The sequence below is a fragment of the Salmo salar genome, chromosome ssa05 (assembly GCF_905237065.1).
Source record: "Salmo salar chromosome ssa05, Ssal_v3.1, whole genome shotgun sequence".
In the NCBI taxonomy this organism is placed as follows: Eukaryota; Metazoa; Chordata; class Actinopteri; order Salmoniformes; family Salmonidae; genus Salmo; species Salmo salar.
Genome location: NC_059446.1, coordinates 72,425,662 through 72,450,729, shown reverse-complemented (window position 1 = coordinate 72,450,729; position 25,068 = coordinate 72,425,662). Strand labels below are relative to the sequence as shown.

Here is a 25,068-nt window from a genome sequence, read left to right as displayed (position 1 = left end):
CGGGTAGTGGGAGAACGAGATGGATTTTTGTCCGATATCCTGCAAATCTCATCAATTAAACATTTGATCTCAACACAGTTTTCTGTTCCCAAAATTAGAATCTGTTATGAACAGAACGGACTAAGTGTGGTAGACTTCATCATTTTCCTTAAGTTGAAAAAAATTCGCCCTGTTTAGGAGTGCAAAGGCAATTGAGTTATTGCACACACGCTTCAGAGTAGGCGTTCCCTAACGTAAATATGCAGATATATACTAGAACGCACCAATAGGATATCGCTAGCGCGTGTTTGGCTCTGCCCATTACGACTCATTTGATACGACAAGCTTTGGTCTATCTTGGTTTAGTTAAATCTTTGCTACAGTCACATGCGTTTCCTTGTTTAGTTCCACTTCCGCATCTCACATAAAGTAACGCTGGATAATGATTTTATAGCATAAATCGTTTATTTTCAAGTATATTTTATAGCGGACTCTTAACGAACATGACTTCGTAATTGTGTGTGATCGAAATTGATTACCAGGTGTTAGTCTGTGGCATTTGCAAGACAAACAGGGGACACAGTGTCCAATTTAGCTAGCTTAGCTTGCTTTTGCTAGGTACGTTATCAGCTAGGTTGTAGCCATTTCAACCTAACCCAACCTACACTTCGGAATAGCTGGCTACATCTTTTCGGAATGAAGGTATGTCTAAAAGTTGTTTGTGTTACAGTATCAGCCGCGGCTAGGGGTGGATTCAGGATGCGTAACGTTCTAAAACGTTTCAAAAGTTGCATGACAGCTGCTTTGTTAATTACGGCTTTATCATCTATTTCGCATTGATTTACGGCATCTACCACGGTGTTCAGTTTATCTTCGACAGTTTTGCCTTGAGCGCTCACGGAACGTTGCAGCAACCATCCTGAATGCACGTTAGGTCAGGGGTGTGTAAGTCAAGATGGCGGGATAGTTTCATTTCCTCCTGCAAACAGAGACGTTATGCCGCGTTTAAAACAACCGTGAACTCGGAAATCTCCAACTTCCGAGCGTTCGAGACAACTGGGAACTCAGGGAAAGAAACGAGCTCCGATCGTTATTTTTTTTAAACTGTCCTCCGAATTCCAACTCGGGAACTATAACTAGGGCCTTTTCTAGAGCTCCGACTTTCCGAGTTGTAGATTACTGACGTCATGTTCTGACTTGGTATTTTTCTGAGTTCCCAGTTCTCTTGAACGCACCATTTTTGAAAGCAACTTTGCTGCGTCATTGTACTTGTCAGAGTTCATATGGTCTGACTCGCTGTTGTAGTAGAGTTTTGTCTTGGTAGGCCTACTTGCTCATGAGATGTGTTTCTGTCTTAGGAATCACAGAAAGTGACAGAGTGTACAAAACAATAGGACACCTTCCAAATATTGAGTTGCACCCCCCTTCTCAGAACAGCCTCAATTAATTGGGGGCATGGACTCTACAAGATGTCGAAAGCGTTCCACAGGGATGCTGGCCCATGTTGACTCCAGTGCTCCCTGCAGTTGTGTCAAGTTTGCTGGATGTCCTTTTGGGTGATGGACCATTCATGATACACACAGGAAACTGTTGAGTGTGGAAAAACCCAGCAGCGTTGCAGTTGTCGACACACTCAAACCAGTGTGCCTGGCACCTACTGCCATACCCCTTCAAAGGCACTTAAATCTTTTATCTTGCCCATTCACTCTCAGAATGGCACAATCCATGTGCTTAAAAATCCTTCATTAACCTGTCTTATCCCCTCCATCTATATTGATTTGAAGTGGATTTAACAGGTGACATCAATAAGGGATCATAGCTTTCACCTGGTCAGTATGTAATGGAAAGAGCACATGTTCCTAATGTTTTGTACAATCATTGTAAATATCACAAGGCAGGTGTTTTTTTTTTTCTTCTCAGTAGTCCTACTACAATGTTAAAAGTGCAGCACTTGTTTACTGCTTTTATCAGTGTCACTGTGTCAACAATGAATTGGTTAGGCAATGAATCAGTCATGCAGTGAAACAGACCAAATAAGCCTTACTAAGTATATTATTTTAATCGTGTACCATTATATATTTCCCCCAGGTGTCCATGTCCCCCCCACACACAGCGACGTCTGTGCGGCTGTTAGTTCTGGCTGTTCAGCTGGTCCTGTTGGTGTGTGGAAGCCAGGCCAGTGACGGCACCAAGAGGTGTAAGCTGTTCTCTGAGTCCCCGGCAGAACGGAAGGTCCTCAGTCTTCTAGAACCGCTCACTAACAAGACGTAAGGAATGACCGTTTTAGAAATGGAAGAAAACATATCTGTGGTATATCCTATTGCTTTACCAGGTGAGGGGTATCAAAGCAAGTGTTTATCAGCAAAAAAGTAAGACTACACACACTGACGTCCATTGCTTGTGGAGATGAAATTATACTTTGGCAGCTGTCACAGTAATTAGCTTTGCATGATGGTATAAAAAGGTTATTGTTCAGCAGTCAGGGGGCCACATTAAGCTTGGAAACTCCCTTAGTTTTCATTTTCCAGAGTGTTAATTTTAGTCTACATCACTCATGTAACATCCCATGTAACACTTATACATGGTAACGTTACCTCAGTTTTTTTTTCACGGTTCCCTTGGTTACAGTTTCTCTGAGGTGAAGAAAAGCGACAAGGGGAACTACACGTACCAGTTCCAGGTGTGTGGGGATGCTGGGAAAACAGTAGGAGCGGGACTCGTTCAGATCGACCATACCGAGAAAAAAATTGAGACCGTGCTTGGCCTGTACACTGCAACACAGGCTATCGGAGGAAGTAAGAATGTCCAGGTTCTATATCTTTTCTTTTGAAAAAGTAATGTGTCGGTCGTAGTATCTCTGTAAATCAGCTCTAGCATGACCAGATATAGTGACTCCCTTTCTCTCTCCCCTTCCATCTCTCTCACTCGCTCTTTCTCTCTCACTCTCTGCTACCCATCACCCCCTACAGGTGACTGGGTGATGTTGATCTATAGCAACGGCACCAAGTATGACACCCACTGTTCCAAGGAGATGAGGAAAGCCATCGTCATGATCTCCTGCAACAAAGGAGTGGAAATGGTGAGAGAGGGAAGGGAGGGTTTGGTCCATATTCTTCAATGTCTATAGATCACTGTGGTGTGATGATTTGACTTGCCTCTCTCCCTGTCACACACTGACGCACACCTCTCTACATCCCCTCCTATCGTCCTCCCTCTTGCTCAAACCTCTGTCTTTCTCTCACTCTCCCCATTTATCTGTTAGGGGAAGCTGGAAGTGGTGATGGAGGAGAGGGAGAGGGAGACGGACTGTTTCTATCTGTTTGAACTGGACTCCAGTGCGGTCTGTCCCGCTCTGCCATCCCAGCTCAGTGCAGGCTCCATAATACTCATAATGTTAGTACTAAGATTATGCACCCTTCCTGATTACACACACTCATGTGACAACAAAAATACTCAGACTTATCCCTAACCTGTTGGCTGGCACGCAGGGTAGCAACCAAAGCTCTCCATTTCTCTCTCCAACAAATACTCAATACCCTATGAAATGGACTTGTCATTTGCTCACAACAAACAAAGCTGCAAGACCAAGCAAAACTGATTATATTTATTGGTATTCATTATAATAATGGTCTCTTATTTCCTCAACGCTTAACACAACAGAACAATTATCACTGTGAATCATTGTGATGTTTGTTCATATGTACATTTTGTTATTTTTTATTTTACCTTTTATTTAACTAGGCATTTACAATTAAGTCATTTAGCAGACGCTCTTATCCAGAGCGACTTACAAGTCAGTTAAGAACAAATTCTTATTTTCAATGACGGCCTAGGAACAGTGGGTTAACAGCCTGTTCAGGGGCAGAACGACTGATTTGTACCTTGTCAGCTCGGGGATTTGAACTTGCAACCTTTCGGGTTACTAGTCCAACGCTCTAACCACTAGGCTGCCCTGCCGCCCCAATTAATGGGATGGGTTTCCAACTGGGGCTTTGACCGCTTTTTAATTTTTTTTTATTCATTCCTCTGTCCCAGTGGGTTCGTCCTCTTGTCAGTGTACCTCATTTGTGGATTCCTCTACCAGCGGTTGATTGTCGGGGCCAAAGGGTTGCAACAGTTCCCCAACTATGTCTTCTGGACACAGGTTGGCAACCTGGCAGCGGTGAGTGTTTGTAGAAGTCACATCACTTTCTCACGTCAGGCGGCGTCACTACTACGTGAAGCTCGTCCCTCAACCGTTCTGTCTTGTAGGATGAGGACCTAATAAAAAAAATCTAGATTTTGCTCATCCGCCTAACACTAATTGCTAATTCTGAAAATCACTCCTCTCTTGGTAGCTATGATGTGCTGGCTACTATGGCAAATCCTGCTCGGTCAGTTGAGCAAACTTGCTCCAGCTAGCAGCCTAGTGCAAGCTTGTTTGAATGGCATTACAGTATCTAGTTTGCCAGCTTGTTGATGAAGTACGGCAGCAAAGTTCTGGGACTGTTCTCAGAAATCAGCATGTATCTGATTCGGACAGACGGCACTGTTCCTTCGCTTCTTTGGAACATTTGGCCAACGCGATAATGTTCCAGAGAGCAGTCATCTGGGCTGTAGAACTCTGTGCGCTAATCACAGCAGAACAGATATTATGAAAACTAATTTGCCCATTAGCTGGAACTTCACTACGCTAGCTAGCTAGAGAATTAGGTAGTGAAGACTTGCTCATGAAAAAACATCAATATTAGCTACAGGTTTATTGTTTTTGGTAAGATTAACTCTGACTCTTTTGAGGATGAAAAGGGGTTTAGTGGACGATGTCAACTTGGTAACATTTTCAAGCTTCTTTCTAGCTATGCCATGAGTGTTTGCGAGTTATCAGATAGTTCAGTGCAGGCGGCCGTTGCGCTATCTGACGTGAGACTATGGACGTCACATATCTCTCTGGTACAATCCCAAACCAAACCCTATCCCCTACGAGTGTTTAGGTTGGAAGAGGTTATATGGGTTGATTTGGGATTCAGGGTCTATGTTGAAGGCCACAATTATGCATTACTTGAGGGCACTTAGCTGTTCTTTTGAGGGCTGGGATTGGTTAGTCAGTCATAACTCTCACTCTCTCTCTCCCTCACCCTCAGGATGGATGTAACTTTGTGTGTAGGACACAGGGCCCCGAAGAGGAACCTCCCACATACAGGGGTGTGTCCACAGAGCCAGAGGAGCAGCCAGAAGAGAGGGATGACCACTTGCTTCCCATGTGATCTGATGTCAGTAGTGGGAGGGATCTATCCCGCGTGACGCTTCGGATAGATATTGCCCTTAGGCACAGATCTAGGATCATCACTTACTCTCTCCAAGTCCGGAGAAACATAAAACTGACCTCAGTTCAGTGTCTAGGCGCAACGTCATCCTAGTTCATTTTGACAGTTTCAGGGATGAGTTTAGAGGTGGGCACACCAGTTTATGGAAGGCTGGAGGATTTGTGACATCTATGATTCCTAAACACTTAGTTCATTATATTAGATGGTAAGTCACCTGCCCTGGTTTGCATGGCACAATGCAAGGTGTCGTTACGAGTTAACGCAGCCACAAAGTCATGAACCCCACCTATTTCTACAATTTATCTTTTAAACCTAACTAACCCTAACCAAACTGATAACCTGATTCCTAACCCTGACCTTTAAATTGAGACCAAAAGCACAATTTTGTTTTCATGAATTTACACGATAGAGCCAATTTTGACTTTGTGACTGTGTTATCTAGTGGAAACCGTAAGGCCTTTACATGACTGATGTGTTGGTGCTGACACAATGCAACCATAGGAACAGTTTCTAACAGTCCCATCCAGTTTGTTTCAGTAGCTGATGGCTGTGTACTGACTCGTAGGTCACACTTTATTTGAAGGTCTGCTTATACATTGCTTAGAATCATTTTTGCATAGTAATATCACAGTAAGTGAAAAAGCAGGCTTTTGTTCACGATTTATATGCTTACAGGTCATTGTAATAAATGGTTTACATTTAAAACGGTTAGATATGTTTACTATTGTTAAGAAATAAATAAACACACAATATTACTTAGCCTAAATTTTACGAATGGGTAAAAATATTGAATAATGACCTTCAAATTAAGTTGGACTACACTACAGTACAGAGCCATTTCAACCAATGCACTGCTAGACATACACATTTACTGTGTTGCTATTTTAGAGTAGGATGCTGACTGGGTCTTGACCAAAATGTACTTCTGACACGTTATACCTTTTCCTTAGCTATTTGAAGAGTAGGGTTGGAACCAATTCCATTTTAATTCTGTTCCCATTAGTTCAGTTCCTATGTTGACAAAATTGAAATGGCATTGACCCCAAACCATGGTACTGAGTAGTAGTCTACTATTATGCTGTGTTCGTAACCAAGCGGGAAGGTGGTAATTACCAGTTGTGAAGTTGTAAATACCAGTTGGATGCATTTTACGTTCTTTGAATTCGTTAGGAAACGCTGATTGGCTAATGGCCAACAAGCGGCGTCAACTGTAAATTAAAAGTACAGCTTTCATGCTTGTAAACAAATTATAGTGTTCAAAAAGCATATTAATAGATTGCTTTTTATAAATAATGCTTTGTTGTAAGTAACAGACAAAAATGCTGTTATCGAGGTAATTTTCTAATAGGTGATGTCAGAGGTAACCATGAGGGAGAAGTCGGAGCTCAGGGATGATGGACAAGTTTCCCACTAGTAATTACCAGTTGGAAGGGTGTTCAAGTGGGTTTTTCCCAGTCGTATGTGGTAAATGCCACCTTCTCACTTGGTTATGAACGCAGCATTAATGATACTGAGGACATTGATTATGATGAGGATTTTGAAATATAATGCTGTGATTGAACAGGTCCTTCAGAAAACACTTTGTGTTCAACAGTAAAATGGAGGAACTTAAGTAATTTATATAATCATGAAAAATACACATGTACTATCTGTGACATGTGGGTGAATGTTTTTTTTATTTTGTTTTTGCTTTGTGGTGTTTTTAAAACAAAAAAACGTAGCCCATGGCACTCGCTTAGTTCAATCAAGACCTGAAAGATGGCATTAGTTAGACCCGACCCAGGACAACAGGCCCCGATGAGATGTGGCGAAATGGATCAGAACTAAACCAGGTCTGGGTTCAATGGCTTTGGTCAGTTCTGACTTTGGCTTTAGTTTGTGATGCTATTTGTACTTGCAGAAGAGGGGAAGAGTAAAAGAGAATTTGCTTAGTTTGTGTTGCGCTTTTGCATCAAATTAAATATGAATGAAGTGTTTTATTACAGTTCTGAATCTCATGTATGACAAGTTTTAGTGTGCTGGTGTGTTTGCAGGGGCGATTAACTCCCTAAGCAACACAATGTAAAACATAAATATATTTTTAAAACAACTGCTCTCTGTATGTACTGATAAAATATGATTTATATTTAAGCAATAAGACCTGAGGGGGTGTGATATATGTCCAATATACCACTGCTAAGGGCTGTTCTAATGCACAGCACAACACAGAGTGCCTGAATACAGACCTTAGCTGGGGTATATTGGTCAAATACTGTACCACAAAAACCCCAAGGTGCCTTATTGCTATTATAAACTAGTTACCAATGTAATTAGAACAGTAAAAAGTAATTTTGTCATAGCAGTAGTATACGGTCTGATATACCACATCTTTCAGCCAATCAGCATTCAGGGCTCGAAACACCCAGTATATAAACATGATATAGATGATCTTCATTTATTATTTTCTTTCCAGTTGAATAAGTTATAGACTAGACATAATCATACTACCTAATGAATAATAAAAATCGCAGTTATTGAGGTTTCGTTTCCCTCTGGAAGATGAGGTTGAGGAGGGCTAAGTAGCAAGCCAACACACCTGGAGTAGGGCCCTCAAGCTTGTCTATCTCAGCCTGGACAGAGGGCTCTATCTGCAAGTAACTCCAGTGGAAGTCCCTGGGAGGGTCCCCTCCCTGGTGGTAGTGTCTCACAATTATCACTGCTCTCTTCATCTGAGAACACTTTTCTACCTCCCCCTCTCTATTCAGAATGTACATGTAGGTCTGGACCTGGTAGCTGTACTGGTTACTGTTGGGGATTTTAGTGACCAGTTTCCCAACCATGCTGCCGGTAGTGCTTTTGCATTTGTTCACGAGCTGTTCACGTTTCTTCCTTTCAGCGGCTTTTCTGTTTTTCCCAGAATTGTCCGTCTGGATTTAGGCCAGGAAGTCCAACCTTCCGCTGAGGAATCCATACTCCACCTTGTTGCCTTTTGTGTATGATGCTGACCTGGTTCCACCTGACCCGCCCTCTCCCAGCTCATGAAAGAACTTGAGCATTTCCAACTCATCTGCTTTATTCTGGAAGAACATACCGAACCTCCGAGGCCCGGGTGACACTCTGTTCCTCCAAAACACTGACTCGTCACAATACTCTTTGCTCTCATTGTCTTTCACATCCACTCTGGCTCCTTTAGTCACTATCGAAGACCCACCTCCAACCTTCCAACCTAGCCTGACTCCTGGTGGCAGCACTGGTGTACATAGCCGGTGTTGAGACAGCCGTATCACCCATGTACCTATTCCTCAGCCTGAACCCTCGGCCTGTGTTGGTCTTATTCTCCCTCCAGTGTTTCCTACTCTGTTCTTCATCATCCTCTTGGTCAAAGAAGAGGAGTTTTGTGATTTGAAGGACCTGGCTGTGTCTTTTCATAGCCAGAAAGTTTTTAACCTCCCGGCAGCCCAGTCGAGGAACGGCTTTGAACCGGATGTTGGCCTGGGCATCCTGGATGCTGCTCTCCATGTTAGCCAGCTCAATCATCTGTGGGGTTAGGACACCTTCAGGGAGCCTGACGCTCAGTGATTTCATCAGCTGGAGGTAGTCCTGCTGGGTTAGATGTGAGTCTTCTCCTGGTCTTCCACCAACCACAGCGCTATCTCCTCTCTGTCCTACCTCATCCTCACCCCCTCCTCCCAATCCATCTCTCCCTCTACCTCTTACACCCAAACCTCCATTACCTCTCCCACCCACCCCTCTGTTCACTCTTCTTCTCTTCTCTATCTTCAGTTCTACTGGTTCTACATCTCCACGGCCTAGACCGTCTCTATTTGCAGTCATCCCCTTCCTCTCCCTCGTCTCCCTGGACCTCTGTCCCTTACTTTGAGTTCTTCTCCTCCATTTCCTATCCCTTTGACCTTTCCATTCTCTCGAACATTTTCTTTTCCATTTGTGACACTTATAACTGATTTGATTACTAGCTCTGTTCTTCCGCCTGCATCTTCCCGCTCACTGTATTTACTCCATGCTGCTCCTACTTTGCCTCCTCCCTTTCCAACACCGGTCTTTGCACCATTTCCTCCAATATTTTCCTGTCCTAGAGCACATTTTTCTCCCTTATTCCCCCTCCCTTCTCTTTTCTTTCCCTTAACTGGAGATCTTAATTCCTCACCTCATTCGCCACTACCTCCTTTCCCCCTTGTCTGTTGCTCCTTCACTCCTCTGTTTCCCATTCTTCCTCCTCTACCAAAGCTACGATCTCATGTGGAAGCCTGTCATGTTGGCCAGAGTTGCGGTCAGAGACTCTAGCCTCTGTAGTGGATGGAAATGGAAAATAACAAGACCAGTTTGGTTTGATGAAGTGACTCACAATCAGATAAACCTCAAAGTAGAGAAGACTGGGATCTGCCAGCCCACTATTTCACAATATCCTCTCTCACTCTTGTCAGTTTCTTTTCTCCATGACAGTGGTGTAATCATTGATATATGCCTAAAATTGGCAACTCCAAATGTAAAGGGGTGTGGACCTACTGATACAAAAAAGAAATGACATCAAATTTCATCCTTTCTGATAAAAATGCCTCTAATATCAACAACAATGACTACAAATAAAAGAAACACAAAACATACATCAATCTTTTTCCAGAGCAGTTAAAGCTATTGAATGGGCCCCAAAGCAGTTACAAATTCGTAACATATCGTAGTAATTGGAATTTGTAACATCACATGAATTGCAGGAAAAAATATTTTTGCAGGACGTAAAATATCATACGAAATGGATGACGTTAAACACAATTGTGCACAATTCTCAGGGACCTGTTTTGGCTCGTGAGCTCTACTTTCAAAACTACTGGCTGAAATTATAAAGATTACACATTTTTCCCTTTATGTTGTATAAAATAGCAAAGTAGACCTTCTTAGTCACTGAAATAGGTAGGCAAAACAAACTTTACTTAAACACAAGTATAAAGAGTGAGTTTCAAAAGTATTGGGACAGTGATAATTTTTTGTTTTGGCTCTTCACTCCAGCACTTTGGATTTGAAATGATACAATAAAGTGCAGACTGTCAGGTTTAATTTGAGGGGATTTTCATCCATATCGGTGAACCGTTTAGAAATTACCACACTTTTTGAACATAGTCCTCCCTTTTAGGAGACCTAAAGTATTGGGACAAATTCACTTATGTGTATTAAAGTAGTCAAGTTTATTTGGTCTCATATTCCTAGCACGCAATGATTACATCAAGCTTGTGACTCTACAAACTTGTTGGATGCATTTGCTGTTTGTTTTGGTTGTGTTTCTTATCATTTTATGCCCAATAGAAATGAATGATAAATAATGTATTGTGTCATTTTGGAGTCACTTTTATTGTAAATAATAATAGAATATGTCTCAATACTTCTACAGTAATGTGGCTACTACCATGATTACGGATAGTCCTGAATGAATCGTGAATAATGACGATTTAGAAAGTTAGACGCACAAATATCAACCCCATATTACAAACACCTGTCAAATCGTCTTAGAGCTCCACAAGTGCGTGGGTTGTAGGGCCTAGGAGTTGATTTTGGATTGGCCTACTGTTTTTTTTCTTTATTTTTTTAGTAACAACAAGTCAATACAGGAAGTACATGTGGGAACAGAAGTATATATAAATAGTATACTAAGGACAATTGGGCTAGGGGCGGGGCTAGGGTGTACAATATCACATTTCACAAGGACCTTAAGGGACATAGACACTTATTATTCTAACAGCTTTTTTGTTAGTGGAGTATTTAATTGTCTTAAAATACAGTTCAATTTCTTTTTGTAAGGTAAGAAAATGTGGTGTTTGTTTGTAAATTTACATTTGTGAATATGACATTTGGCCAAAAGATTAATGACATAAAAATGTTTCAGCTTATTTATATCATAGGTAAAGAATCCAAGCAGTACATCTCTCCACAATAGTGTAAGATCTTCATAAATGTGTTCAATTATAAATCTACTGATGTCTTGCCACAGTTTTCTTACATGAATACATTGCCAAAAAAGATGCAACACTGTTTCTGGGTGGTCATTACAAAAGGAACAATTTCAAATCAAATTTATTTATATGGCCCTTCGAACATCAGCTGATATCTCAAAGTGCTGTACAGAAACCCAGCCTAAAACCCCAAACAGCAAGCAATGCATGTGAAAGAAGCACGGTGGCTAGGAAAAACTCCCTAGGAAAAACTCCCTAGAAAGGCCAAAAACCTAGGAAGAAACCTAGAGAGGAACCAGGCTATGAGGGGTGGCCAGTCCTCTTCTGGCTGTGCAGGGTGGATATTATAACAGAACATGGTCAAGATGTTAAAATGTTCATCAATGACCAGCATGGTCAAATAATAATAATCATAGTAGTTGTCGAGGTAAGGTGAATAAGGTGAATGCACCAATTTGTAAGTCGCTCTGGATAAGAGCGTCTGCTAAATGACTTAAATGTAAATGTAATGTAAATGTAGTCCTGAGGCATGGTCCTAGGGCTCAGGTCCTCCAAGAGAAAGACAGAAAGAGAGAATTAGAGAGAGCATATTTAAATTCACACAGGACACCGGATAAGACAAGAGAAATACTCCAGATGTAACAGACTGACCCTAGCCCCCCGACACATAAACTACTGCAGCATAAATACTGGAGGCTGAGACAGGAGGGATCAGAAGACACTGTGGCCCCATCTGATGATACCCCCGGTTTGGGCCAAACAGGCAGGATATAACCCCACCCACTTTGCCAAAGCACAGCCCCCACACCACTAGAGGGATGTCTCCAACCACCAACTTACCGTCCTAAGACAAGGCCGAGTATAGCCCACAACAATTTGAGTTGATGTTTTCCTTAAACTTCTTCATATAGTGGTTGGCAGCATAATATTTATGAATAATTTTAAAGGAAACTTCCTTCATTTTATTAACAAGTAGGTATGTGTGTGGCAACATCCAAACTTTTTTCCAACAGATATCAATAAATCCACTCCAATAAGGCATGACATAAGGTCAACATACAACACGTCCTGCTGAAACAAGGTTCGTATCGCTCTGTTGTTGAATGGACCGAAAGAGAAACAACTCTTTCGTACTGATGAGTCAACAGGGTCAATGGAAGGTAGGCTCTGAGTGTCAGGTCTTGACATGTTCCTGAGTAATAAAGAAACACCTGAGGGAATGGCATCTAAAACAATTGCAAATCTTTAGGTGTTACAGGGACCTTGTAAAGTGATAAGAATTCCTTATAACTGAGTAAAAGACCCTCTGCATTTACCAGTTGCCTCACCAATAGGATATTATTTTGGAACCAATATTCTAAAAACAAAGAACTATTTTTATACAATATATCCCGATTATTCCATATATAATATCTGTGTGGAGAAAAATTATGCTTATAAATTAAGGCCCATGACAAGAAAACCTGCCGATGAAAATCAGTTCCACTGGAACTTTGTCAATATTATAATTGCAAACCAACATGAAGTTAAGGCCACCAAAAGTAGAGAAGACATAATGAGGAAAAAAATGCCACATAGAAGTGGGTCTTCATAGGAATTGTTTTATCCAATTGATCTTAAAAGTATTATTTAAGGTAGTAAAGTCCAGAAAATTAAGCCCACCATTCTCATAAGTGTTCATTACAACAGTTTTCCTAATGTAATGGGTACGGTTTCTCCACAGAAAGTTGAAAAGCATCTGGTCTATCTCCTTGCTTATTTTACCGTCAAGATATGAAGATAGAGCGCCATATGTTAGTCTAGAGATACCTTCAGCCTTGGTTATTAGGACTCTTCCTGTAGCCATTGATTTAGCTTCTTCTGGGTTTTTTAATAAGAGGGTTAAAATTTAGTAAGCCTCTAGACATCTGATTCTTTGTAATGGTTATGCCTAAATATGTAAGTTCTTTTTTTACTGGAATACCATAATATGAACGTGTCACACAATCTTTGACAGACATGAGTTCACATTTATTCATGTTAAGATATAGACCAGACGCTTTGGAAAAGGATTGTATCACATTGATCGATATGGGAATTTGGTTAGCGTCTTTCAGAAAAAGTGTAGTATCGTCAGCCTGTTGGCTTATAATTATTTATTTACCAGCTATGGAAATACCTTGTACAGGACTATTATTTAAAGAATTTGTAAGAAGTTGGTTGATTAATAAAAACAGGTACGGAGAGATAGGACAACCGTGCCTAATTCCTCTCTTTAAAACAAATCTAGGTGAGGTGCCATGTTTCAGATTGATAGAGCTGTTACCATTTGTATGGAGAGTCTTAATAGCCTTACAGAAACAATCCCCAAAGCCAAGTCTCTCAAGGAAGTGGAAGAGGAACTGATGCTCTACTATGTCAAATGCTTTATAAAAATCTAAAAATAATATGAGCTATCCTCGGTTATTAGGTCTGAGTAGTCATGTATGTCTAATACTAGTCTGATATTGTTAGAAATATGTCTGTTCCTCATAATGCCAGACTGTGTTTCATCAATGATTGCATCCAGGACTTCTTTAATTCTTTTTGCAAGTGGTAAACCTAATATCTTATAGTCATTATTAAGAAGACAAATTGGATGCCAGGTATTGATCAGCAGCACTTATTTTTTAGGCTTAGGTATCAGTGTTATTAACCCCTGACTCATTGTAGGAGGGAGAACATTGTTTTTAATACTCTCTAAAAAGACTTCAAATAGGAAGGGAGCTACTTGTTCAGAAAATAATTAGTAAAAGTCTGATGTAATTCCATCAACACCTGGTGATTTATTGTTCTTTAAATGTTTGATAGACTCTATAATCTCTTCAACTTTGATGGGTTCATCACTGTTTAGATTCTATATCACTGATAGAGTGAACATTATTCAGTGAGTCAAAAAACATATATGTGGATTCCTGACAGTTGGTAGCTATACAATTGCTACAGTATTTAGTGATACATTTTTGGTTATCTGTAATAACACCATCAAAAAGTGTTATTTGTAGAGTGAAATTTCTCAAGTTTAAAGAAATAGGATGAATTCTGTTCTCCCTCCTCCATCCATTTTTTCCTAGATCTAATAAAGGCACCTTCTGCTTTTATACTATATATATTATCCAGTTTATTTTGTAACTCGATCAGTTCCATCTTCTCCTCCCCGAGAGGCCGGTTGAGGACCTCTGAGAAAGGGAAGTTATCTTAATGATCACCTTTTCCTCCTCGGCTCTTCTGGTCTTAGCAAGATTACTACCATATTTTCTAAGGTATTTGCACACTTAAAATTTAAAGAGCTCGCAGTTCTTGCAATGATTAGATTGGCCTACTGTTCTGTCTCTGATGCATCTCAATGACGTAATTTTTGGCGCCGGAAAGGAATGGTAAAGAAAGAGAGGGGGCGGGATTTTTCTCATCTGCCTCATCGTTGTTTGCTTCACACAATAATCTGAAAAACATCACCAAATATTCCTTCCAAAAGCAAATGCGTAAAACGTTTACGGATAAAAGCTGTATTTTATATTAAAAAGGTAAAAATAAAGGTCCAGGAGATTGAGGTAAGAGAAAGATTTCACAAAGTCTTGCGGTTAACTTATTATCTAGCTCTAGTTTAATAGCTAGCTAAGCTAATGTTGGCCAAATGCACTGTTGCTTCAATGACCTCGCCTAGTTTTGTTCTAATTCAACATTGCCAGTCATTGAAAGGAAATTATATAGCTAGCTAATATCAAAACGCAATTGGCTGTCCTTAATTTTCAATGTCTGTGAACGTTTGGAAGAGCACACTTGTCCGTCCTTGTTCCCTCCTGGCTGCATCCCTCTCGGTCATCGATCATGTTGTTGACAGCCAGCCGGCCTCCTACCGCTAATGACAATTTCACCCATTGCATTCGCTAGCTAAGAATAGCAACTGCAAAAACATACAGCAATATATCGTTTTTGCAGTTATGGCCAGTTAATTTATAGACTAGATTAGAACGTGATAACTAGGTAAGGGTCTATTGAGGTCAAATGTGTGATACTGAGAATATAGATTTCTAGGTAATACAATTACTTTGCGATTGTTATTGTATATATTTTCATATAAGAAAGAAAAATTATGATTTGACAGTACTGTAAGAAATGAGTGCATGATTTGATTGACATTTGTGTTTTGTGCAGAGAGCATGGATGCAGGTGATGACCAGAACACGGGCTCTACCAATGGGAATGCTCCATCTGCTGGGAACACCCGCCCTCCCCAGATAGCCCACATGTCTCTGTATGAGAGGCAAGCTGTGCAGGTGATTTTATTTTAAAAAGCCTGCTGCATGAATCATTATCTTTGATAATAGGGTGACTGTCTGCACTGAATGTTGAACGACTAGCCTTGCCTAGGAATGACCAGTCAAGAAGACCATGTGCATATTGGAGGGTTGCTGTTATCAAATCCTAGATGCCATTGCCTGCAGTTGTGCCCTGGAGCAAGGCACTTAACCCCCCCACAACAACAGCTCCCCGGGCGCCCAGTGTCGCAGCCCCCCGCACCTCTCCAAAAAATACCTGTATGTGTGTCTTTCGTAGTGGTTGGGTTAAAAGCGGAAGTCAAATTTCGCTTGGACCTTGTGTGTATTTGAACAATAAAGTGATGTTAATCTTAATGAATATGATGTTGAGGATGATGGTGGTGATTTGTACACTCTAGGCCCTTCAGGCGCTGCAGAGACAGCCGAACGCAGCCCAGTACTTCCAGCAGCTCATGCTGCAGCAGCAAATCAACAGTGCCCAGCAGCTTCACAATCTGGCTGCCGTTCAACAGGTAATAATAACACAATAATAACAGGCAGCACAACAGCTGATAACACAATGAAAGGTAACAGAAAAGGTAATAACACTAACAGGTAATAACACAATAACAGATAGCACAACAGCTAATAACACAATAGAAAGGTAACAGAACAGGTAATAACACTAACAGGTAATAACACAATAACAGGTAGCACAACAGGTAATAAGACTAATGGGTAACAGCTAATAACACAGTAACAGGTAATAACACTATTATACCATGGCATTGTTGAATACTTGTTTCTGATTGGCTTGAATGGCATTCTAGAGCATGCATTATCTCCCTATAACACACGGTAGAATTCAATGGCTATAGTTCATTGTTGCATGTTCTGTTTGAGCTGCTTTTGAAAGCAAAAGTTGAATTGAAAACATTGGTATTGTTGAATTCGATGTTCATAGTAGCAAGCTAGGTATGATCTTTTGGTTAGCTAAACTAGCAAGTCTGTTTGTTTACTAAGACAACTGTAGCTATCTAGTAAACTTGCTTGCTACTTCAGTGGATGTTGAACACATTTCTACCGGCAAATGAACACATGTCTAGCAGCAAATGTGTTAAATTATAGCCATGGTATAAAAGGGATAATCAACTCAGGACTTTGTGTTCTCTGGAAAATAATCCAACCCCGTGGAATGTCAGTTCCACTTCGCTAACACACCTTCCACGCCATTCATTATTTTCCATAGAACACATCACCCCTCGTTAGTTATCCCTTACATAACAGGTAATAACACAATAACAGGTAATAACACTAAGCAGAGGAATGCACTGCACTGTCACAACGTTCAAAGTTTTTACTTTCTCTTGACCACTTTCATTTTGTGTTTCTCTCTCAGGCCACCCTTGCTGCTAGTCGCCAGTCCAACTCTCCCAACCACAGTGTGTCCCAAGCAACCACAACTGTAAGTTTCACAGTCAATATTTCAAATAAAACATGGAAAGCATTGTTATCCTTAATTGCAGTTTCTTAGCTTTCTTTGAGATTCTTGACATATGGCAGCGTCAACATTTTCCCTTTTGTCACAGGTCAATCTGAGCACCGCCTCTGGGGGAGGGACCATGACCAATACCCGCCCCCTCGGCCCTGCCACATCAGTGACATCATCAGCTCTCAGCCAATCAGTGCTGCTGGGTGGGAACTCAGCCGGACAGGGCCAGATGTACCTGAGAGTGAGTTGAACGAGGAGAATACTTTTTTTGTCAATTGAGAAGGAGCCTCTTTATATTCAATAACCTCTGACCTATGAGCCCACAGGTCAACCGCTCCCTCAGGGCACCCCTCGCAGCCTCCCAGCTCATCTTCATGCCTGGTGGCACAGCAACGGCTGCTGTAGCGACAGTTGCACAGCAGCAGCAACAACAGCAGCAACAGGAAGTCCATCCCAACTCCAATGCCCAATCCGACAATGACCAGGTAGTAACCACTTCCTGTTGTGAGAAGCAATTTTTTTTCAGTCAACATTTGTCTGCAATCAAGATTTTGCACAGATAATATTGTTTCTAATTGTTTGCCTTATTTTCTCTCTCCCTCTACTTACTCTCTCAGGTGCAGAACCTGGCTCTCCACTGTATCTCCACTCCCAGAGTGGCCGCAGTGAAAACTGAGTTTCCAGACAGGAGAGATGCAGGTGAAAGGACTTATCTTTGCCTCCAATATGCAGACACAATTCTTTATTAATTTGTGTGCCACTAAGATGCAAAGAACTGTCTGTCTCCCATTCCAACTTTAAACATACTTTAAACTCTCTCTCTCCCTCTATTAGCCAACTATTCTTTTAGTCAACAACAACAGCATCCTCAGCAGCAACAGCAGCAGTTCTCTCAGAACACCCAGCAGCAGATACAACCCCAGCAGCAACAAATGGCCAGCAAACTGACTAGCTACACTCATCCCACTGCCACTGCTTTCCCCAGTATGAATGTCAAGACTGGAAACCAGCTGAATATGACCCCAACCTCTGCCACCTCAGTTCCCACCTCCCCCTCTCCCACGCTCCCTCTCTCCCAGCTCCTCCTCTCCCCCTCAGGCCTTTGTCAGGCCCGGGCGGTAACCACGGTTACCCCTGCTGCCACGGTAACACACATCCTAGTCCCCACCTCCAACGTTCCTACTTCCTCTCAGGGCTACCCCATAGGTTCAGTCGCCCCCAAAACTAACGTCAACACCCAGACCTTGGTGGTGCAGCCACTGCAGCAGTCCAACACTAACATGGACAAGGTGAGCCACAGCTCTGGCCCTGTGCACATACAGCCCAAAACCTCACAGGGTCACCGCTTACCTGTCCAGCTGCCCCCACGCCACCCTCCACCTATCCTCCCGGCCCCGCCCAACACGGGAGGCCACCACCCACCCCATGTCCCAGTCCAGCTGGTGGGAGCTAGGCAGGGCTCAGTAGGAAACTCCCAGGCTTTGGCACAGGCCCGAAGCTGCTGCCCCCAGGACAACGGCACCGCTATAGCCTCTACTGGAGGGAACACCACGGTAATCCTCTTAGAAACTAAAAGAGTTGGGGGTGTGTGTGTGTGTGTGTGTGTGTGTGTGTGTGTGTGTGTGTGTGTGTGTGTGTGTGTTAATCAAAACTTGTCTCTTCCTGTTGCGTCAGGCAAAGCCTGCAATTGGCTCATTGAAGAGGAAGTCGGAAACTGATGCAACCAATGAGATGGCAGTCGAACCTTCCCAACTTTGCTGTCCACCAATGAGAGATTCTGCCCCTCCTCTATCTCCCGCCCCCACGTTGGACTCAGGTAAGATGTCTGAAGATATACTGTATGTTCTTGTTTAGTTGAATCCTATCTAAGGTTGGGGATTGCTTGATACAAGGATTTAAGGTTAAGTTGTAAAACACAGCATGATTCATAATTGGTAAATTCATGTTTGTTTTTTGAATGAATAGTGTAAATTCATGTTTGTTTTTTGAATGAATAGTGTAAATTCATGTTTGTTTTTTGAATGAATAGTGTAAATTCATGTTTGTTTTTTGAATGAATAGTGTAAATTCATGTTTGTTTTTTGAATGAATAGTGTAAATTCCCAAACTCTGACATTTCACCCACACTCTTTTCTACTCTGGTTCCCTCACTTCCTCTCGCTCTCTTTCTCCAGCTCCTAAAGCGGTGCCAGCCTTCTCCTCTCCCCCCACCCTGTCTCTGCCTCTGCCCCTGTCTCGGGGGGGGGTCAGGGAGACAGAGCCCCTCTGCCCCAGGCGGTGGTCAAACCTCAGGTCCTCACCCACCTCATAGAGGGTTTTGTCATCCAGGAGGGAGCTGAGCCTTTCCCTGTGAGTTCACATACCTGGCTAGCACCTAGCTACCTGCTTACCATGGATCAGGAGATTTGGTTTTGTCTGCACAGAACTTTTCTTTAGGGCCAGAACATATCCTTCTCTAACACCCAAACGTGACATTAATTGACAGGTGACTGGGCCAGTGAAAGAGCCTCTAGCCATGGGTGTTCAACAGGCTGATAATGGAGGCCCTGCAGGTTAGTGGGTGGTATATTTTCTACCTTCCTTAAAGAATACACTCCATAACAGCTGACTGATGCACTAGCCTTTATTTTGATTTGATTCTGCCTCTGATCCAGTTGTCTGTGAGATGTTGCAGTACTATAGCTTGATTCTGCCTCTGATCCAGTTGTCTGTGAGATGTTGCAGTACTATAGCTTGATTCTGCCTCTGATCCAGTTGTCTGTGAGATGTTGCAGTACTATAGCTTGATTCTGCCTCTGATCCAGTTGTCTGTGAGATGTTGCAGTATTATAGCTTGATTCTGCCTCTGATCCAGTTGTCTGTGAGATGTTGCAGTACTATAGCTTGATTCTGCCTCTGATCCAGTTGTCTGTGAGATGTTGCAGTACTATAGATTGATTCTGCCTCTGATCCAGTTGTCTGTGAGATGTTGCAGTACTATAGATTGATTCTGCCTCTGATCCAGTTGTCTGTGAGATGTTGCAGTACTATAGCTTGATTCTGCCTCTGATCCAGTTGTCTGTGAGATGTTGCAGTACTATAGCTTGATTCTGCCTCTGATCCAGTTGTCTGTGAGATGTTGCAGTACTATAGCTTGATTCTGCCTCTGATCCAATTGTCTGTGAGATGTTGCAGTACTATAGCTTGATGCTGTACAGTAGTTGTCATCCCTAGCATAGGAGGCTGGTGGGAGGAGCTATAAGAGGACGGACTCATTGTAATGTTTGACAACGTTCCATTTATTGCATTCCAGCCATTATAATGAGCCCGTCCTCCTATAGCTCCTCCCACCAGCCTCCTCTGACCCCTAGTCATCTCTGTACTAACAGTCTGACTCTCTCCTCACCAGTGTTGAAGTGTGAGTACTGTGAGAGCTTGGCTCCAGCCAGCCAGTTCAGGGGCTCCAAGAGGTTCTGCTCCAAGACCTGCGCTAAGAGGTACTCTAGCCATCTCACCTGTCTTCTCACTATATCACACACCTCTCTGACCAGAACAGGTCTACACTTTAAAGTCAGCACTGTTGACATCACATTTTTGTCCTGGGTGCAGCCAACACTATTGACTCCTTGTTATTACTTGCTTTGTCCACTCTCCTCCAGATACAATGTGAGCTGCAGTCACCACTTCCAGGTCAGTAGGGGGCGAGCTTCTGCACGGCCGCCTGGTCCTCCCGTTCCCCCAGACAGCATCGTCAGACGCAGGGGTCCTCGCAGGAGTAGCTCGGAGATCGCCTGCGCTAAAATAGCCGGCAGACATTTGCCTGTCAAGGAGGTAAAGGGGATGTTTCTGATCCATGAAAGAGTCAATGCAATAGAAATGTTGTTGTTTACTCTCCTCCTGTTTCAAGTTTGAATGAATAAGTACAGTGAAATGAGTTTCTAACCAGCTCTAACCCCAACACTGCAGTAATCAATAACAATGTAATACTAAAAAGAAGAACATAAAGTAAGTAAGCGTACTATACTGAACAAAAATATAAACGCAACATGTAAAGTGTTGGTCCCATGTTTCATGAGCTGAAATAAAAGATCCCAGAAACTTTCCATACACACAAAAAGCTTATTTCTCTCAAATTTTGTGCACATATTTGTTTATATTCCTGTTAGTGAGCATTTCTCCCTTGCCAAGATAATCCATCCACCTGACAGGTGTGCCATGTCAAGAAGCTGATTAAACAGCATGATCATTACACAGGTGCACTTTGTGCTGGGGGCAAAAAAAGGCCACTCTAAAATGTTCAGTTTTGTCACACAACACAATAGATGTCACAAGTTTTGAGTGAGCGTGCAATTGGCATGCTGATTGCAGAAATGTCCACCAGAACTGTTTCCAGAGAATGTAATATTAATTTCTCTACCGTAAACCGCCTCCAACTTTGTTTTAGAGAATTTGGCAGTACGTCCAACCGGCCTCACAACCGCAGACCATATGGTGTCGTGTGGGCGAGCGGTTAGCTGATGTCAACATTGTGAACAGAGTGCCCCATGGTGGGGTTATGGTATGGGCAGGCATAAGCTACGGACAATGAACACAATTGCATTTTATCGATGGCAATTTGAATTCACAAAAATACAGTGACGAGATCCTGAGGCCCATTTCATTTTTTTTTGCTATCTTTGACCAAAAGATGGGTATCTGTACTCCCAGTAGGGAAATCCATAGATTAGGGCCTAATTAAGTTATTTCAGTTGAGTGATTTCCTCATATGAACTGTAACTCAGTAAAATCAATGAAATTGTTGCGTTTATAGTTTTCTTCCATGTGTATGTATAATATACATACATACATACATACATACATACATACAGGGTCAGTTCCAGTACCATATCTAAACTGTGCAGGCCTACATGTATGACGCTCTTCTCTCTATGATTGGCTATAGTGTCGTTCTGAGTCCAGTCGCTCAGAGGATGTGTCCAGCTGTGACGGAGAGGAGGAGGAGGAAGATTCCCCATCACTCTCCCCTAGCTCCTCCCTCTCCTGCCCTAGGCCCGCCCACTGTGACCCCCATTTGGACGATGCGGCTCAAGGCAGCCTCCCATTGGACGAGGCCAACTTCCTGTCTGGGAGCCCTGCCCATTGGGGTGTGGAGGAGGTCTGCAGGTTCATCTCTTCACTACAAGGTCAGTAGTCATTCATTAACAGTCAATGAAGTGAACAATGAATAAAGAGTCTTCATAGTAGGGGAATCTGTAATAATGGAATCCATGACCAACTGGTCAATTAGATCAGGGTTTCCCAAACTGGGTCCTGGGTGCACGTTTTGGGTTTTGCCCTAGCACTACACAGCTGATTCAAATAATCAAAGCTTGATGATGAGTTGCTTATTTGAATCAGTTTCGTAGTGCTTGGGCAAAAACCTAAATGTGCATCCAGGGGGGCCCCAGGACCCAGTTTAGGTAACCCTGAATTAGATCAAAGAAACCAAGAGTTCTGGTTTGCCCATAACCCATGCCAAAGTGTATTTTAGGTTGATATTCATTGCTAGTGAGCAGTCCCTTTTCATAGCGTATTCACTCTCTCTCCCCTCCCAGGTTGTGAGGACCTGGCTGCCCAGTTCCTGTCACAGGAGATTGACGGACAGGCCCTGCTGCTACTCAGAGAAGAACACCTAATCTCCACCATGAACATCAAACTAGGACCCGCCCTCAAGATCTGTGCCTTCATCAACAGCCTACGAGACTGACGAGGGACGGAGGGTGGGAGGGAGGGAGGGAGGAGGAAGAGGGGTTTCAATGAACTTCAAACTGGGACCCACACTAAAGACTTGTATTAGTGACATTCAAGCCTGAGACCAAGACTGAAAGGGAGGGGGAAATGGGGGTTGATTTTTATCATAAACATCAATCATTTTAGAGACTAGATGAAGAGAAGGGGGTTAAATATAGGTAAGGGGGGATATAATTAGAATATGCTTTGACTTTCCTGGACATTGAATGTGCAAAAACTCTGTTAGTTATGAGTGAGGTAAACTGACAAAGCATGGGTGAGTTCATGTATGTGTGTGTGTGTGTCTGTCAGTAGAAACATATACTCATGTGACACCGCAAACGTGCTCACCTACAGTAACCGTGGCTAGCTAGCTAGGACAGTTCAAGTTGCCTTTTTCTACATTTCAATGGTGCTATAACCATAGTGTTATTATTGAAAATGGTCCATTTCACTTTACTTTTCTTTTTACAAAGTGGATTTGTAATGTTAATGTAGATGCCAGGCTCTAATCAAGTGTATGAAAGGACATTAAAGAGCTTTAACAAATCGTTTTTTTATATCACCAGATACGACTGTTTTATAGCTTTGATCTTTTGTACTACAATCGAAGTTATTATTTTGGTGTGGAAGGACATTTTTCATGGAGAGGATGTAGTGAGTATTAGTAACTGACTGAACTACCTGAAAATGGGTATTTGTCCTGACAGGGGAGATACTCTGTGTATGCAGTACTACCAATAAACACCTGTTACTGGAACTATGCTCTGAGTGTTGTTTGTATATGGCTGCTACAGACTCTCAGGGCTTTTCAATGCCGGTCCTGGAGGGCTGAAACACTTCTGTTTTTTGTTTCTACTTGGTAGTTAATTGCACTCACCTGGTGTCCCAGGTCTGAACCAGTTCCTTATTAGGAGAGGATGAAAACTAGAAATATTTCAGCCCTCCGGGACTGGAATTACACTGAACAAAAATACAAACGCAACATGTAAAGTCTTGGTCCCATGTTTCATGAGCTGAAATAAAAGATCCCAGAAAAAGTTTATTTTTCTCAAATTTTGTACACAAATTTGTTTACATCCCTGTTAGTGAGCATTTCTCCTTTGTCAAGATAATCCATCCATCTGACAGGTGTGGCATATCAAGAAGCTGATTAAAGAGCATGATCATTACACATGTTTGCCTTGTGCTGGCAACTCTAAAAGGTGCAGTTTTGTCACACAACAGAATGCCACAGACATCTCAAGTTTTGAGGGAGTGTGCAATTGACATGCTGACTGCAGGAACGTCCACCAGAGCTGTTAGCAAATAATGTTATGTTAATTGCTCTGCCATAAACAGCCTCCAATATCGCTTTAGAGAATTTGGCAGTACGTCCAACCGGCCTCACAACCATAGTCCATGTGTAATGGCATTGTGTGGGTGAGCAGTTTGCTAATGTCAACATTGTGAACAGTGTTCCATGGTGGCGGTGGGGTTATGGTATGAGCAGGCATAAACTATGGACAACGAACCCAATTGCATTTTATCAATTGGCAATTTGAATGCACAAAAATACAGTGAGTTCCTGAGGCCCATTGTGATGCCAATTTTTTTAAAGGTATCTGTAACCAATAAATGCATATCTGTATTCCCCATCAATTGACATCCATAAATTAGGGCCTAATGAATTTATGTAAATTGACTGATTTCCTCATATGAACTGTTTCTGTTCAGTATAATTAGCCCTGACTCTATAGCGGCATTTCAATGACTTGTAGGGTTCTCACTGCGCAATGATACAATCATTCAAGGCCAAACTCCTATAACACCTGGCTTGTAGAAAAGTAGAAGTAGAAAAAAATTACAAGAGAATTCAAAAGACATAAACATTTGGGAGCCACTGACACAGAGTACTCCTGACCAATTCAGATTGACTTTGGTAAACTTCTATATTGATTCACATTGTGGAGAGTGTGCAAATGACGTGACTTCAGATGTGCTCATTTACAGTAGAACATCAACCACTGAACTCTGACCTTCCATATAGCTTGTACCAAATATCCCACTCAGGCCATTTACCATAGAACAAAAATTGTCACAGTTCCGGTCTGCTTAAGGGGTGGCACCATGGCATTAGCAGCTGGGTCTGGTCTTCTTAATTTCATTGACTGTTTATGAACCACAAAAAAAGGAGTGAGTGAGATTTTGCTTCCTCTTCCGGGAGGTTTCATGATCACATGACCTGACCAGAACAAACTGGAGGCGCAACCAGGGTCCCGAGTTTTTCCTGTTCACCTTACGTGGTCAGGAGAATTAAACTCCGGCCTTACTTATGAGACAGACGTATT

The 25,068-nt window shown here is 42.2% G+C and overlaps 2 protein-coding genes across 2 annotated transcripts; both read left to right on the top strand.

Annotated features, from left to right (window-relative positions):
- The first annotated feature begins 369 nt into the window (after nucleotides 1–369).
- Nucleotides 370–7,371, top strand: mprd (Cation-dependent mannose-6-phosphate receptor). Its single transcript, NM_001139825.1, is given in 7 exon segments — nucleotides 370–681; nucleotides 2,068–2,246; nucleotides 2,608–2,774; nucleotides 2,949–3,058; nucleotides 3,242–3,372; nucleotides 4,015–4,141; nucleotides 5,100–7,371. Coding segments are annotated over 7 exon segments (843 nt in total). The 5' UTR covers nucleotides 370–675; the 3' UTR covers nucleotides 5,223–7,371.
- A 7,234-nt stretch (nucleotides 7,372–14,605) lies between these two features.
- LOC106605834 (polyhomeotic-like protein 1) lies at nucleotides 14,606–23,498 on the top strand. Its single transcript, XM_014201805.2, is given in 16 exon segments — nucleotides 14,606–14,790; nucleotides 15,395–15,516; nucleotides 15,918–16,031; nucleotides 16,898–16,963; nucleotides 17,088–17,231; nucleotides 17,317–17,475; nucleotides 17,608–17,689; nucleotides 17,825–18,543; nucleotides 18,665–18,806; nucleotides 19,165–19,224; nucleotides 19,227–19,339; nucleotides 19,476–19,542; nucleotides 20,379–20,466; nucleotides 20,629–20,800; nucleotides 21,912–22,152; nucleotides 22,564–23,498. Coding segments are annotated over 15 exon segments (2,436 nt in total). The 5' UTR covers nucleotides 14,606–14,790; nucleotides 15,395–15,399; the 3' UTR covers nucleotides 22,716–23,498.
- The last annotated feature ends 1,570 nt before the right edge of the window (nucleotides 23,499–25,068 follow it).